The 16,876-nt window shown below is 42.7% G+C and overlaps 1 protein-coding gene across 3 annotated transcripts in view; it reads left to right on the top strand.

Moving 5' to 3' along the window:
• The window catches only part of LOC106582955 (voltage-gated potassium channel subunit beta-2), a 190,470-nt gene that overhangs the window by 159,800 nt on the left and 13,794 nt on the right, over positions 1 to 16,876 (top strand). For all 3 annotated transcript variants that reach the window (XM_045705366.2, XM_045705367.2, XM_014166596.3), the window contains 4 exons: positions 9,721 to 9,764; positions 10,128 to 10,165; positions 10,498 to 10,577; positions 13,233 to 13,277. In XM_045705366.2, the coding sequence (XP_045561322.1) occupies positions 9,721 to 9,764; positions 10,128 to 10,165; positions 10,498 to 10,577; positions 13,233 to 13,277 (207 nt within the window). The remainder of the gene's footprint in view (positions 1 to 9,720; positions 9,765 to 10,127; positions 10,166 to 10,497; positions 10,578 to 13,232; positions 13,278 to 16,876) is intronic.

Here is a 16,876-nt window from a genome sequence, read left to right as displayed (position 1 = left end):
CTCATAATGTGTTGAGGCTGACTGTAGTGTAGTATACCTCTGTAGTCCATAATTGAAGAGGGTAAGAGACGTAGGTGACCTTAATGTTCTGGGCCGTGTCCAGGGAGGCGTAGCGGCAACCTGACCCCGGATCAGACCAGCCTGCTACAGTACTGCTACCAGGTCCCTGCAGGGGAGGAGAGGTGAAGGATAGCCCAGGGCCAACATGCAGTATCAACAGCCAGCCTGGTAAAATATTCAGCACTACACAGAACTGACAAAGGGAAGTATCGTTCCTAGGTGAGCAAGGACAGAGACCGGACTGGGTGTCTGATCGGTTTGTTACTTTTTGTTTGTTTTGAAAAGGACTTAACTCAAATACACACCTGTCCTGCACTTGATCGTTTTCCTCAAGGTTGGCGGTATGTCACGCACAGGGCTGTGGCGGTCAGAACATTTTGTCAGCAGGTGATTGTCAAGCAAATAACTGTCGGTCTCACGGTAATTGACCGTTAATTAACATATAGTTGACGTCGGAAGTTTACATACACCTTAGCCAAATACATTTAAACTCAGTTTTTCACAATTCCTGACATTTAATCATAGTAAAAATTCCCTGTCTTAGGTCAGTTAGGATCACCACTTTATTTTAAGAATGTGACATGTCAGAATAATAGTAGAGAAAATTATTTATTTCAGCTTTTATTTTTTTCATCACATTCCCAGTGGGTCAGAAGTTTACATACACTCAATTAGTATTTGGTAGCATTGCCTTTAAATTGTTTAAGTTGGGTCAAATGTTTTGGGTAGCCTTCCACAAGCTTCCCACAATAAGTTGGGTGAATTTTGGCCCATTCCTCCTGACAGAGCTGGTGTAACTGATTCAGGTTTGTAGGCCTCCTTGCTCGCACACGCTTTTTCAGTTCTGCCCACAAATTTTCCATAGGATTGAGGTCAGGGCTTTGTGATGGCCACTCCAATACCTTGACTTTGTTCTCCTTAAGCCATTTTGCCACAACTTTGGAAGTATGCTTGGGGTCATTGTCCATTTGGAAGACTCATTTGCGACCAAGCTTTAACTTCCTGACTGATGTCTTGAGATGTTGCTTCAATATATCCACATAATTTTCCTACCTCATGATGCCATCTATTTTGTGAAGTGCATCAGTCCCTCCTGCAGCAAAGCACCCTCACAACATGATGCTGCCACCCCTGTGCTTCACGGTTGGGATGGTGTTCTTCAGCTTGCAAGCTTCACCCTTTTTCCTCCAAACATAACGATGGTCATTATGGCCAAACAGCTCTATTTTTGTTTCATCAGACCAAAGGACATTTCTCCAAAAAGTATGATCTTTGTCCCATGTGCAGTTGCAAACCGTAGTCTGGCTTTTTTATGGCGGTTTTGGAGCAGTGGCTTCTTCCTTGCTGAGTGGCTTTTCAGGTTATGTTGATATAGGACTCGTTTTACTGTGGATAGAGATACTTTTGTACCTGTTTCCTCCAGCATCTTCACAAGGTCCTTTGCTGTTGTTCTGGGATTGATTTGCACTTTTCTCAACAAAGTACGTTCATCTCTAGGAGACAACGTGTCTCCTTCCATTTTTCCTAAGCGGTATGACGGCTGTGTGGTCCCATGGTGTTTATACTTGTGTACTATTGTTTGTACAGATGAACGTGGTACCTTCAAGCGTTTGGAAATTGCTCCCAAGGTTGAACCAGACTTGTGGAGGTCTACAATTCTTTTTCTGAGGTCTCGGCTGATTTCTTTTGATTTTCCCATGATGTCAAGCAAAGAGGCACTGAGTTTGAAGGTAGGCCTTGAAATACATCCACAGGAACACCTCCAGTTGACTCAAATTATGTCAATTAGGCTATCAGAAGCTTCTAAAGCCATGACATCATTTTCTGGAATTTTCCAAGCTGTTTAAAGGCACAGTCAACTTAGTGTATGCAAACCTCTGACCCACTGGAATTGTGATACAGTGAATTATAATTGAAACAATCTGTCTGTAAACAATTGTTGGAGAAATTACTTGTGTCATGCACAAAGTAGATGTCCTAACCGACTTGCAAAACTATAGTTTGTTAACAAGAAATTTGTGGAGTGGTTGAAAAATGAGTTTTAATGACTCCAACCTATGTGTATGTAAACTTCTGACTTCAACTGTAAACACAGTTAGCATCTCCTGGCTCCACACATAGCCTACAAGCCACTGATGCTGACCTTTGGAACATCTACATTTTAAAAAGTCTAATAAATCCATGTAATATAGCTTACACCTTAATAAATCCATTATTTAGTTTAGACAGGTCTAAAGAAGCATGATATGAAGAAAATGTATTCTATTTCAGAAGAATAGAATAGCATACTCTGAGTTGTCCTGATCTGGCTATGCCATATGGCTGTGGGCTACACTAGTTGATTTAGCAGACAAAATTTGCTTAGAATTCCGTGGCATTATTTTATAGTATGAAGAATACAATTGAACAAAGCTGAATAAAATAGAAAGGATATTTTCTCCAAATGATTTGATAGAGTGCGCAAATGCGGCTATTCTGTGTTGAGCGGTTAACAAAGAAATAGGTATTCCTATATGCTTAATTTAGAGTTATTAATGTAACTTTAGTTGTTCTACAAACATTGGGCTATATGTTTTGAATTTGCAGCCTACTTTCTAAGGCTGCATGATGCGACTAAGGATGATTTGAATAAAAGTTTCTTGAAAGGCATGAGCTCTGCTTTGTTTTTTTTGCGCAGGCTGTACACACTACATCAGTCTCTCATTCACAATTTGACAAGCACTTGATAATGCCTAGAATTTCACGGTGGCATCCCCTTTGTGTGGCTGTAATGCACCCTAAAAAAAATCCATGTCTTTTGCGGCCAGTGGCCGTTGTGCCCTTCTCCCTAAGTGCTGCACGCTCCATCACATGATCAGGTCTTTCTCACAGGCTACAAGTGAAGACTGCGCCCTCCATCACATGATCAGGTCTTTCTCACAGGCTACAAGTGAAGACGAACACATCAGGGACGCAACTGTGCGCGTCCTTATCCAATTCCGAGGTGCATATTGAAGATATTGGAAGAACTGTCCACATTTACTTTTTGTCAGCCAACAAGATGAGTAGGCATAACGAACAGCAAAAGCACTAGCCTATGTCAATCTACTATCCCCCATAGTACAAAAGTCAACCTATTCTGTGTGATAAATAAATATTCCGAACATAGTCTGGAATGCGCTTGATCCCAAATTAATACATCCGCTAGCATCAAAAACCTTTTTTATGCAATGTGGCTGACGCAACAGGTCAGAACGTTCAGCTTAAAATGTTGATAAATTATTAGGCTATTTCTTCACATTATAAGGGCAGCAATGCGCACATGGTAGTAGGCTATAAGTGCGAATGTTCCATTACCAGAAAACGCCATTATCAAAAGTGACCCAAATTAAATTATGCTTTTATTATAAAGGTGCATTTATAAAGGTGCATTTTTATGGTGAAAATTATTTTCCCCAAACTTGAAACGCACACACTGCTTATGTATGCCAGTTAGGCTCTACACCCCTTGTAAAGCAGATTAATATGTTTAATTTTAAGAAGTTATTTGGCCACTTTTGTTACGATACAAACCTTATTAAAACATATAGGCCCATGGGCTAGGCTACATGAGGTGAGCGACTATGATTCGAAAAAGTCGGGGGAAAAAGCCATTGTTTCTTATGCTGGGCATCATTCACAAGTGATATGCTAATATTGTCACCCATCAGACTATTCTTGATTTAATATTGTCTTTACATATACTAAATAATATACAGTACCAGTCAAGTTTGGACACACCTACAGTACTCATTCCAGGGTTTTTCTTCATTGTAGAAAAGTAGTGAAGACATCACAACTATGAAATAACACATATGGAATGATGTAATTACCAAAAAGTGTTAAACAAATCAAAATATATTTTATATTTGAGATTCTTCAGTCGCCACCCTTTGCATTGATGACAGCTTCGCACACTCTTGGCATTCTCTCAACCAGCTTCATGAGGAATGCTTTTCCAACAGTCTTGAAGGAGTTCCCACATATGCTGAGCACTTGTTGGCTGCTTTTCCTTCACTCTGCGGTCCAACTCATCCCAAACCATCTCAATTGGGTTGACGTCAGGTGATTGTGGAGGCCAGGTCATCTTATGCAGCACCATCACAAAAGTGTGTGTATGTATGTTTGTTTTGTGTGTTGTGTCGGTATGCATGTGTGTGTTGTGCATATGTAGTGTTTGAATTATGTTGACCAAATTTGACACTCATTGACCTCCATACAAAAAATCCCCACTTCCACTGCTTCGCGCTTTATTTTCGTGTGAACTGATCAAAATAAACCTTATGGAACAGTTGGGACTGTGAAGCAACACAAACATAGGCACAGACACATGCATACACACACACGATAACATACGCACTATACACACACGTACACATGTATTTAGTGTTGTAGATATGTGCTAGTGGAGTAGGGGCCTGAGGCCACACAGTGTGTTGTGAGATCTGTTATGAATGTATTGTAATGTTTTTTTAAATTGTATAACTGCCTTTATTTTGCCAGATGCCAGGAAGAGTGGTTGCTGCCTTGGCAGCAGCTAATGGGGATCCATAATAAATACAAATAGAAATATTCAGTATTCAAATACTCAGTCCACTTGGAAAGTGTGCTTTTTTAATCCCCTTGCTGTTACAGAGCAAAATGAAGGGAATGTTTTGCTCTTAGTCACCACAGCAATTTAGGAAACCTACCATGGCTTCACAAGACACCCACACACTCATAATCCTACACACACACACACACACACACACACACACACACACACACACACACACACACACACACACACACACACACACACACACACGTAACCCACAGCGATGGACACACTCTCATACATAAACATAGTAAGTGCCATAATGTATATTCCAATAATACCTTCCAATAATACCTAATCATACTCCTACAAAATGACAGACAGACCCCCCACATACACCTACACACTCCTTCTCCCACACCAGCTATTACATCATCTCATATCCCACATATCTTACTTAGCTCTAGCAGAAGTCAACTCAAGGTTCTCTACTCACAGTTTTTAGTTGGTATGGTACATTGTGTTTTAAGCAAATCCCATTGGCTTTAAGGATCTCATATTGGGAATGGGTTCTTGGTATTGAGAGCTCAGGAAGGAATATATCACCATCGAGAGCATCCTGACTGGTTGCATCACTGCCTGGTATGGCAACTGCTCGGCCTCCGACCGCAAGGCACTACAGTGGGTAGTGAAAACAGCCCAGTACATCACCGGGGCCAGGCTTCCTGCCATCCAGGACCTCTATACTAGGTGGTGTCAGAGGAAGGCCCTAAAAATTGTCAAAGCCTCCAGCCACCCTTGTCATAGACTGTTCTCTCTGCTACCGCACGGCAAGCGGTACCGGAGCGCAAAGTCTATGTCCAAGAGGCTTCTAAGCAGCTTCTACCTCCAAGCCATAAGACTCCTGAACATCTAGTCAAATGGCTACACAGACTATTTGCATTTATTTCTGTGGTGACAAGTGTAGCTCTCGAGGTTGTAGCCTAGCGATGCCTCTAAAGTCTTCCCCTGTGGTTCACTGTTCTGCGTCGCAATGACAAAACATCTTGGCCATGTGCTTGCATACTGTTGACGTGGTCAACATTATGGTCAACATTATAAACGACCTGCCATGCACAGTAACGTACCCAAAAAAGATGGAGAAAATAAATATGCCTTTTGAGCCACTGAAGACTGAGCCAGTCATTGTGGTTTTACAACACTAGAAAAGGCCTTTTACTTCCTGCAGGTTTCTCCAGTGTGTTCTCCATCTTTTACCTGTAACCTCTTAGACCGAAAGGTAAAAGCAAACACCAAAGCTGTGTACTGTATGTCTGTCAGCGGTGGATTCTGTCTGAACGGTTAAGAGGTACGACGTGGAGTCTGTCTGATTGGTTAAGAGGTACCACGTGGAGTCTGTCTGATTGGTTAAGAGGTACCACGTGGAGTCAGTCTGATTGGTTAAGAGGTGCCACGTTTTCTCTGGGGACTGGGATTTACTGTGGGGGTCGAGCTGGGGTCGAAGCTTGTGATTGGCTCTAGGGGATTGATGTGCAGGCCTGGGCATCTTGGTGTGAACTGCGATAATCCACAGGAGTTCATGCAAGGCCAGATTTAGACCCTCTTCCTCTGTCAGCATTCCTGTGACATCTCTATCCACACATGCGCATGCACGCAGGCACGCACGCACAGGCACCTGATCATACTGGTGGGCGTCTGTGTACTGCTCCTCTCCACCTACATCCAGAGGATACAGAGAGAAACATACTGTCATAGGTGTTACAAATAGGGTTGGGCAGTATGCCGTATATACCGTACACCGGGGTATTTGGAAAGACCCGCGGGATGATTTTCATATACCGTCAATAAGGTTGAAACTATTTCTTTTAAGTTTTTGAATAGTAGGGCTGACCCCATTTAGTCGTCTGGTTGGTTGTTTGGTCGATAGGCTGTTGGTCGATCGAGATTTCTTTAATCGAGCAACAAAAAACAACTAATAATAATAATAAACATGGTGTACAAGACACATGTCTGATTCGTGCCTGTCTGAGTGGACTGATCCATTGTGGAGGCCGTGGGGATGGCACAGCCCATCAGTCTAACACGTGCTACTGAAATATGTATATGGTTTTATTATGTAAGAACAATGGTGCAACACAAATAAAAATTACTATATTTTATAACAAATGTGTTTTCTCCTGCTGTCCGCGGTTCTGAAACACATCAATGCGCTTTTGAATTGTCGTCTTTTCCTAGACCATGTTGCTATGTACATGTTGCTATGTACATACACCAATATGCTTAACCAGCATATTGGTGTTGAGAATAATGCGTTGGAGGCAGCAGCAGAATGAGGAAACGAGAAAACAGTCCTTGCCTTATTGTCTAAGAAAAGTGAGGAGAGAGGAAACCAACTTAATTAGGTCTATAATCAATAGGCTAACTGTTAAATGTGCCTGGCTTTATAAATCATCCATATATACAGTGCATTCGGAAAGCACTTTTTCCATATTTTGTTATTTTACAGCCTTATTCTAAAATTGATTAAATCGTTTTTTTCCTCAACAATCTACACACAATACCCTATAATGACAAGGCAAAAACAGGTTTTTAGAAAAATAAAAACCTGAATCACATTTCCTTAAGTATTCAGACCCTTTACTCAGTACGTTGTTGAAGCGCCTTTGTCAGCGATTACAGCCTAGAGTCTTCTTGGGTATGACGCTAATAGCTTGGCACACCTGTATTTGGAGTTTCTCCCATTCTCCTCTTCAAATCCTCTCAACCTCTGTCAGGTTGGAAGGGGAGCGTTGCTGCACAGCTATTTTCAGGTCTCTCCAGAGATGTTCGATCAGGTTCAAGTCCAGGCTCTGGCTGGAAGCCACTCCTGCGTTGTCTTGGCAGTGTGCTTATGGTCGTTGTCCTGTTGAAAGGTAAACCTTTGCCCCAGTCTGAGGTCCTGAGCGCTCTGGAGCAGGTTTTCATCAAGGATCTCTCTGTAGTTTGCTCCATTCATCTTTCCCTCGATCTTGACTAGTCTCCCAGTCCCTGCCGCTGAAAAACATCCCCAAAGCATGATTCTGCCACCACCATGTTTCACCGTAGGGATGGTGCCAGGTTTCCTCCAGACGTGACGCTTGGCATTCAGGCCAAAGAGTTCAATCTTCGTTTCATCAGACCAGAGAATCTTGTTTCTCATGGTCTGAGAGTCCTTTAGGTGCCTTTCGGCAAACTGCAAGTGAGCTGTTATGTGCCTTTTACAGAGGAGTGGCTTCCGTCTGGCCACTCTACCATAAAGGCCTGATTGGTGGAGTGCTGCAGAGATGGTTGTGTCCTTCTGGAAGGTTGTCCCATCTCCACAGACGAACTCTGAAGCTCTGTCAGAGTGACCACTGGGTTCTTGGTCACCTCCCTGACCAAGGCCCTTCTCCCCAATTGCTCAGTTTGGCGGGGCGGCCAGCTCTAGGAAGAGTCTTGGTGGTTCCAAACTTCTTCCATTTAAGAATGATGGAGGCCACTGTATTCTTGGGAATCTTCAACGCTGCAGAAATGTTTTGGTACCCTTCCCCAGATATGTGCATCAACACAATCTTGTCTCAGATCTCTACAGACAATTTCTTCGACCTCATGGCTTGATTTTTGCTCTGACATGCACTGTCAACTGTGGGACCTTATATAGACAGGTGTGTGCCTTTCCAAATCATGTCCAATCAATTGAATTTACCACAGGTGGACTCCCATCAAGTTGTAGAAACATCTCAAGGATGATCAATGGAAACAGGATGCACCTGAGTTCAATTTCGAGTCTCATATCAAAGGGTCTGAATACTTATGTAATTAAGGTATTTATGTTTTTAAATGTTAATAAAGTTACAAACATTTTTTAAATCAATTTTAGAATAAGGCTGTAACGTAACAAAATGTGGAAAAAGTCAAAGGGTCTGAACACTTTCCGAAGGCACTGTATCTGTACAGATGCCATTTATTCTCTGTGCTTCCCACAAGTGTTGTTTTCCTCCTCTCTGTTCTTTTCCTATCTGCTCTGTGTAAACCATAGACATTAAAACCAGTAGATAGTGATTCCTATGGTGCCATTCCTATGTAAAACTCCAGATGGCACATGAAGCGTGCCATATTGCTGAATGGCACCAAAAAAATCGCTAAGGATCATGGTGAAAGTAGCCGTATCTAGCTAAGGATCATGGTCGTTGTAGTTGTTTTCATCCTGCCTGAGAGACTCAAACGGGAGCCTCCTCGTAGCTTGCCGACCGTGATTGGTCTGTGTCAGCACGTGGTCCTGATGACAAATGCAGTAGTCAGAATGGATCACTATGTCATTCAAATATCTCGATTTCAACTTTAAAATAATTCACTGTAGGGATCGAACTTGATCATAGTAAACACATTGTAGAGCACAAAACGGCTGTGTAAAAAAAAAAAAAGGTTGGACATTCTGGTGATTGTAATTTACATGGGCTTTCTAGGACAGACCAGGCTTTTGAAACTTTTGGTTGCTATGCAGTAGCCGACCAGCAGACCTCATGACTTCACGCTCCAGACCGGACACTGGGCATTGGTGGACACATGCTGCTCTTCCTTCAGACAAGCATGCATCACAACTTTGTTCACTTGCTCAATTTCTCTCATATACTTTCACTAGTAAATGTCCACACTCACTGAAAATGGCTACTGGCTATACTTTTATAACTTTATGAGCTGGCTTTGCCTGTCTTTGCAATTAGTTTGTAGTTTGTTAGCTAAAAGCGTCCAGGAGAATTCACTACTATTTGTGGTAATTTTGTTAACATTCTAGTAATGAACACACAATGGGCTTTAAAAAACAACATTTTAGCGCCCCCTTGTATGCTATGCCGGTAATTCCATAAATCCCAGGATGGTAGAAAAATGTAAAAGTACGGAAATCAAGATACCGCCCAAGCCTAGTTACAACCTTCCAGTGACTCTCACAGTGATTCAGTGTCCACATTCTCCACACAGAGACATTTATTCACATGAAGCATGGAACTACTTGAAACAAAGCTTGACTATCTCAAATCTACAGCACTAAAAAGCACAGAACCATTACCAATACAATATTAATGCTAATGTATTCTGTGTTTTGACAGAAACCTTGGGAAGTCTGGCCTGAGGGTGTCCTGCCTTGGACTAGGTGAGTGGGAGAGGGGATTTGGGGCTAGCTGAGGGGCTGGGAGATAACACTGTGTTAGAGGTGACTTCACCAGTAAGACAAAGTGAGCCACAGAGGGAGTTTATTTTACACCAAAAGCGTTTATCTAAGGCGTTTTTCTAGCGGAGACGTGGGAGAGTGAGGATATGCCAGAAATACCAGCTGAGACCTTCTCTATCTGTTAACTAACACTGTTGCTTTGGTTAACTGTACCAAAGCCACATCTCTCAAAACTATAATTAAGAAGCTACGGTAATCAGCATCACTGCTTCTTCAACACCACTCTCCCTATACATCACTAATCTGATAGACTACTAACACAGTCTCCCTGTCGTCTCTCTGCAGGAACATGGGTGACGTTTGGTGGACAGATAACAGACGAGGTGAGAGCAGATGGATTGTGTTATGCTGTTATTCTACTTCTCTATCAGTCAGTCAACACTCCCCAGTTTCATAACTCTCTACATGCTCCTAGAACCAACTGCTGCTCAGGAAGACTAGTTCTGCTTACACTGCATTGCCACGTAGAATAGCTAGAAAACCAACAAATGTGCCATATGAATGAACAATTATATGAACCATGAACACCCTGGCGCATGCGCTTAAAGCAACATGCATGCAGACAGGTTTTAATAATCGATCTCAGTGATGTCTCAACCCCCTCCCCTTCCTCCTCTCTCTTTCCTTTCCCTCGCACCACCTCTTCGGCCAATAGATGGCCGAGCAGCTTGTGTGCCTGGCCTACGAGAACGGCATCAATCTGTTTGACACAGCAGAGGTCTACGCTGCAGGGAAGTGAGTATGATCCAGCCTGTCCACATCACATCCTCATCCAGACATGACTTAGTTATTGTTGACCACCCAGTCCCAGTATCACACCATACACAGCCACATAGCCAAACAAAGCATAGGCTAATATTTACTGTAGTGTGTTTGAACCAGCGCTGACTTAACACTAACAGATCATTATGAGTGTGTTTATTAACGAGGTAGGGGACTCGTCTAAGGGATGTGGTGTACACTCGCATCTAGTACCAATGAGGCTGTTGCTGGACTCTAGTCTCTCCAGTGTGGTTGTGATGATTTCGCCTACAGCACGTGGAGGGAGTCTCCCTGGCCATCACACATCTTTAGAGATCTCATTAAATTTGATTAAACCTCTGGTTCATTAGATCTGAGGCCCCCGAGGCTCAGAGGAAAAACACACGGATACACTTACCCTGAGTCTGCGCCTCTGCTGCCTCGCACATAGGTACGTGGCAGGCATGTTAGCAAGTACAAGGCCATGCAATTTAATCCATGACGTGCCATGGACAGGGGGACCAGGTAAAGCCTGCAAAACTGTTTACATAAACATGAGTGATTACTGGCTCTCGAGCCTTGAGCTACAGACCTGAGGGTGATACACATCATTTATAACGGTCATTATACTAAGCTTTAATGGTATTTTTGATGTAAGGTTAGGGTCAATTATCCATGATAGCTTGAATACCAGTTGAACCCAAACATTGATATTTTGCCAATACTACATTTAGCAGACGTTTTTATCCAAAGCGACTTAGTCATGCATGCGTCCATTTTTTACATATGGGGGGTCCCGGAAATCAAACCCACTATCCTGGCGTTACAAGAACCATGCTCTACCAACTGAGCTACATAGAACAATACAAACCTTTATAGGGCTTTATAAATCATGACATCTCTTCTGATAGCTGTGTACACCCTCCTAGATTAATGAATCTTTGTTGTTATTTATGATTAACTGAAATAATCTGAGGGATTATCCTTTTCCAACAGTACCTCAGATTAACAGCCTACAACTCCTCTCTAAACGCTCCCCAAGGAAATACTGGGCTCTCATTGTGGCAATGTGTTGGGCATATTTCCCAAGGTGTTAATATTGTGTAAAATACTCATATTATGTAAAATACTGAAGAAAGAAAATAAAAGACAAAGAAATGTTATTTCAATGTTTCCCAATTCCACAACAGCCACTGCATGAGTTGTTGATCGCTTTATCATGTGTGCTGTGTATTTGTGGCCTGGCACTATGAACAAGTCACTGAAGCATATTGCCAGGGGCACACGGTAAAGTATATTGATTGACAGCTAGTTCATGCCACTGTCTAGCAGCGTAGACCAGCACATGCTCACAAATATACTGTAGTGTGAGTTTAACACAAACTCCATGGCTTTAACAACTCACTCCTTCGCACTCACCATCAACAAACATTGATATTGCTGGCTAATTAAATTAATGTCCACTCTCCGTGGCTCTGATGCACATAATTGTCTAAAGTCATTGTAAAGTGCAGGGGAGGTAAATTCCGCAGTGGAAAACAATCATCTGAGAAGGAAAGAAGAATGTGAAATCTATAAAGAGGACATAGACACCACCACCGTTGGTACAATGTAGCAGTCAGAGGCTTTACCTCCATTAGGAATCTACTCTACCACCTGCTTTGGCTCTAAAAACACTCTTTTTAGAGGCGCTGAGTACTGTATAGTATGTCAAACATTTACATCATTCAGCAGACACTCTTTTTCAAAGCGATTTTCATGAGCAATTAGGGTTAAGTGGCTTGCTTAAGGTCACATCAACAGATGTTTCACCTAGTCTGCTCAGGGATTCAAACCAGCGACCTTTCGGTTACAGGCCCAATGATCTTAAGCGCTAGGCTACACGCACACAGACAGAGAGTCAGATCCTCTCTTGGGAGTGGAGAACTCTATTCATGAAGAAGACATTGGTCTCCGGGGGGGAAGAGATGCAACATCTGGCATTAGCCGACCAGAAATGTCCCTCCTCTCCCTCTGCTCTCCCTCTGCTGAAACCAGCAGTCTGCACGCACAGGCAGTCTGCACGCACAGGCAGTCTGCACGCACAGGCAGAGAGACATCTGATGGGGAGGGGAGATGGGAGGCATAAGGGAAAGTGAAGCAGAGAGGGCACAGAGACAGAGGTGGCGGATCAGTCCCTTTGTGCGTGCTATACAGTACACCGAGGTCACATTACAGGAAAACATGTCATTTGTTAGCCATGCAGAGAAGTGCTCTCTTCCTCCCAGTGACAGGATTTATCCCAGCTCTAATGGGCGCCACGTTGGGCAGAATTAGCACCCCTACTGCTGCTAATGACTGACTGACAGGGAGCCTGTTACACACCAGCCATAGGCCTTCCAGCCTGCACCCTGCCAGGCAGCCCATTCACATTGCCATCTCTCTGAGTTGAACTCCACACGCTGCAGGAGGGCTTTGTTACGAGTCTATAAAGTCACTTGAAGTGTTGTTCAGGGTTAGCACCACACATTTCTGATGTCTTCCTTTTCAATGGCTGTTCTGTTTGTACTCTTTTGCATCATGGTATGTCTAGTTGTTGGTTGACTATGCTGTTGGTTGACTATGATTATCTAATATCCATTCTCTCTCTCTCTCTCTCCCTCCCCCCAGGGCTGAGGTGGTGCTGGGGAACGTCATAAAGAAGAAAGGATGGAGGTACTCTCATAACGAGCCATGTTTTCATAACTCCTCTACCTTATTGGAGGAGAAGGGAGCAGTGTGGTGTGTTGTGCACCAGCAGACGGGCAGAGAGAGAGAGATACAATATTAATGGAGTCAGGCAGGCATGCAGAGAGAGAGAGAAAGAGATACAGTATTATTGGAGTCTGGCAGAGAGAGCGAGAGAGATACAATATTAATGGAGTTAGGCAGGCGGGCAGAGAGAGAGAGAGAATTTCTGGCACAAATTGAATTTAAAAAAAAAATCAAAACCAGGTATTAGCGATTCAACATGGTGACATATGGACAACCCATTTTAAAACACTCTACAACACCGTTCAAATTGACACAAACGCAGAGCAATGCCAAATTCATGAGAAGTTGAATGAATTTTAAAAAGCTATAAAGGACAATCAAAATCCATTGAACTCCCCAATTACTGACCAGGAGCTCTATAAGAAACTTCAGGCCCTCAAATTTAAAAATGCATGCCCACCTGAAGGCATCCTAAATGAGATGCTCAAACTCACTAGTGCAACATTTCTGACATCTGGAATCAAGGACTCATCACCCCAATCTTTAAGAACGGAGACAAATTTTACCCTAACAATTACAGAGGCATTTGTGTGAACAGTAACCTGGGGAAAGTTTTCTGTGGTATTATAAATGTAAGCATTCTAAACTTCCTTAATAAGCACAATGTCTTGAGTAAAAGCCAAATCATTGCACGACTGATCATATTTACACCCTACACACCCTGATAGATAAACATGTTTACCAAAATAAACGCTTGCTTTATCGACTTCCAAAAAGCATTTGATTCTATTTGGCATACAGGACTGTTCTACAAAGTTATTGAAAGTGATGTAGGGGTTAAAACATATAACATAATTTAATCAATGTATACTGGCAATATGTACGGCATTAAAATTGACAAGAAAAGAACAGAATTCTTTAACCAGGGGCGGGGCCATCAACGAATTGGCCACTATTGTAGAAAAATCCTCAGCCCCTGGTGTTAGTCTCCACAATTCAAAGGTTAAGTGCCTACTCTTCACAGATGACCTATGCCTGCTGCCACCCACAGCACATGGCCTACAGCAGAGCCTGGACCTGCTAGAGCAGTACTGCCAGGCCTTGGCCCTGGCAGTAAAAAATATTAAAATAATGATTTTCCAGAGAAGATCCAGAACTCAGGGAATTAGACCAAAGTTCTCAATTGGTCCAAAATATATAGAGTACTGCACACACTACAATTACTTAGGTTTAAAAAGAAGCGCAACTGGACACGTTAATGAGGCAGTGAATGAACAGAGAGAAAGCATGCAGGGCATTCTACACCATTAAAAAACAAAATCAAATTGAAATACCTATTAAAATGTGGCTAAAACTAATTGAATGTGTCATTGAACCAATTGCACTTTATGGCAGCGAGGTATGGGGTCCACTTGCAAAACAAGATTTTACCAAATGGGACAAACACCCAGAGTTCTGTAAGATTCTCCTACATGTCCAGAGGAAAACTACAAACAATGCATGCAGGGCAGAATTAGGCCAATATCCACTAATAATAAAAACTAAAAAAAAAGCAATTAAGTTTTGGAAACATCTAAAATACAGTGACCCCCTCTCATATCATTACCAAGCCCTGCAGTGCCAAGAGCTGAGCAAATAAAATAGTCCCCTCATCCAGCTGGTCCTGGGGCTGAGTTCACAAACCTGTTCTACTAATACACTGAAGCCTCAGGACCAGAACATCCAATCAATCAGAATAAAACAAATTACAGCACAGTCAAAACAAAACTACATTGCTTATTGGGAAACACAAGTACAAGCACAAAGCAAGATGCAGTGCTATCTGGCCCTAAATCGACAGTACACCGTGGCTAACCATTTGACAATGGTTACTGATCAAACCTTAGAAAAACCTTGACAAAGTACAGGCTCAGTGAGCACAGCCTTGCCATTGAGAAGGGTAGACACAGGAAAACCTGGCTCCATGTAGAGGAAAGGCTGTGCAACCACTGCACCACAGCAGAACCTGAGACCGAGCTGCATTTCCTGACAAAATGTAAAAAATATAAAACAATTAGAGAGTGTCATTTCCCCAAATTTCAAACCCTTATTCAAGGTTTCAAAGACCTCTCTGATGAGGATAGGCTACCCGTCCTGTTGGGGGAGGACGCAGAGAGCTGTGGGTTGGCAGCGCACTACATTGCTGCCTGCCATAAGATGAGGGACAGTGTCTGACAGACCAACCAACCTGCACATGTCCTCTACTGTATGCTTATTGTTATTGTTCAATGTATGGTTATTTTGACCCTTGGTTATTGTTGTTACTGTTGTCCCGTTGACAATTTTGATTCTTACTATTTTAATATTGTAAAAATCCAAAGTAAGCTTTGGCAATATGTACATTGTTACGTCATGCCAGTAAAGCAAATTGAATTGAATTGAATTGAATTGAAAATTAAGAGAGAGAGAGAGATACAATATTATTGGACTCGGGCAGGCGGGCAGAGAAAGAGATACAATATTATTGGAGTCAGGCAGAGAGAGAGAGAGATTCAATATTAATGGATTCAGGCAGGTGTGCAGAGAGAGAGAAAGATACAATATTATTGAAGTCAGGCAGAGAGAGAGAGAGAGATACAATATTAATGGATTCAGGCAGGTGTGCAGAGAGAGAGAGAGAGATACAATATTCAGGCAGGCGTGCAGAGAGAGAGATATAATATTAATGGAGTCAGGCAGGCGTGCAGAGAGAGAGAGAGAGATAATATTAATGGAGTCAGGCAGGCGGGCAGAGAGAGAGAGATACAATATTATTGGAGTCGGGCAGAGAGAGATATATAATATTAATGGAGTCAGGCAGGCGTGCAGAGAGAGAGATATAATATTAATGGAGTCAGGCAGGCGTGCAGAGAGAGAGAGATAATATTAATGGAGTCAGGCAGAGAGAGAGATATAATATTAATGGAGTCAGGCAGGCGTGCAGAGAGAGAGAGAGAGAGAGAGAGATAATATTAATGGAGTCAGGCAGGCGTGCAGAGAGAGAGATACAATATTAATGGAGTCAGGCAGGCGTGCAGAGAGAGAGAGAGATATAATATTAATGGAGTGTCCCTCCTCAAAGCTACTGAATAATGGAGTGAATGTGTCTCCTGTACTCTTGTACCTCGTCATCTGTGTGCGTGTACTGTACTCTTGTACCTCGTCATCTGTGTGTGTGTACTGTACTCTTTTACCTCGTCATCTGTGTGTGTACTGTACTCTTGTACCTTTTCACCTGTGTGTGTGTACTGTACTTGTACAGTGGTGTGAGGGTCACTGGTCTGACCCTGGTCCAGGTCAGGTCTTCCCTGTGGCTCAGTTGGTAGAGCATGGTGTTTGCAACGCCAGCATGGTGTGTGCAACGCCAGGGTTGTGGATTCGATTCCCATGGGGGGCCAGTACAAACATAAAAATAATAATAAGTGAAATGTATTCACTACTGTAAGTCGCTCTGGATAAGAGTGTCTGCTAAATGACGTAAATGTAAAAATGTCATGTTTACTGGCCCAAGGCAGTGTTGTATCTCCTTTGTGTGTGTGGTG

The sequence above is a fragment of the Salmo salar genome, chromosome 22 (genome assembly GCF_965601325.2).
Source record: "Salmo salar chromosome 22, fSalSal1, whole genome shotgun sequence".
NCBI classification, from domain to species: Eukaryota; Metazoa; Chordata; class Actinopteri; order Salmoniformes; family Salmonidae; genus Salmo; species Salmo salar.
Note: the sequence above shows the minus strand (reverse complement) of the source record. Positions and strands in the feature narration are given on the sequence as shown.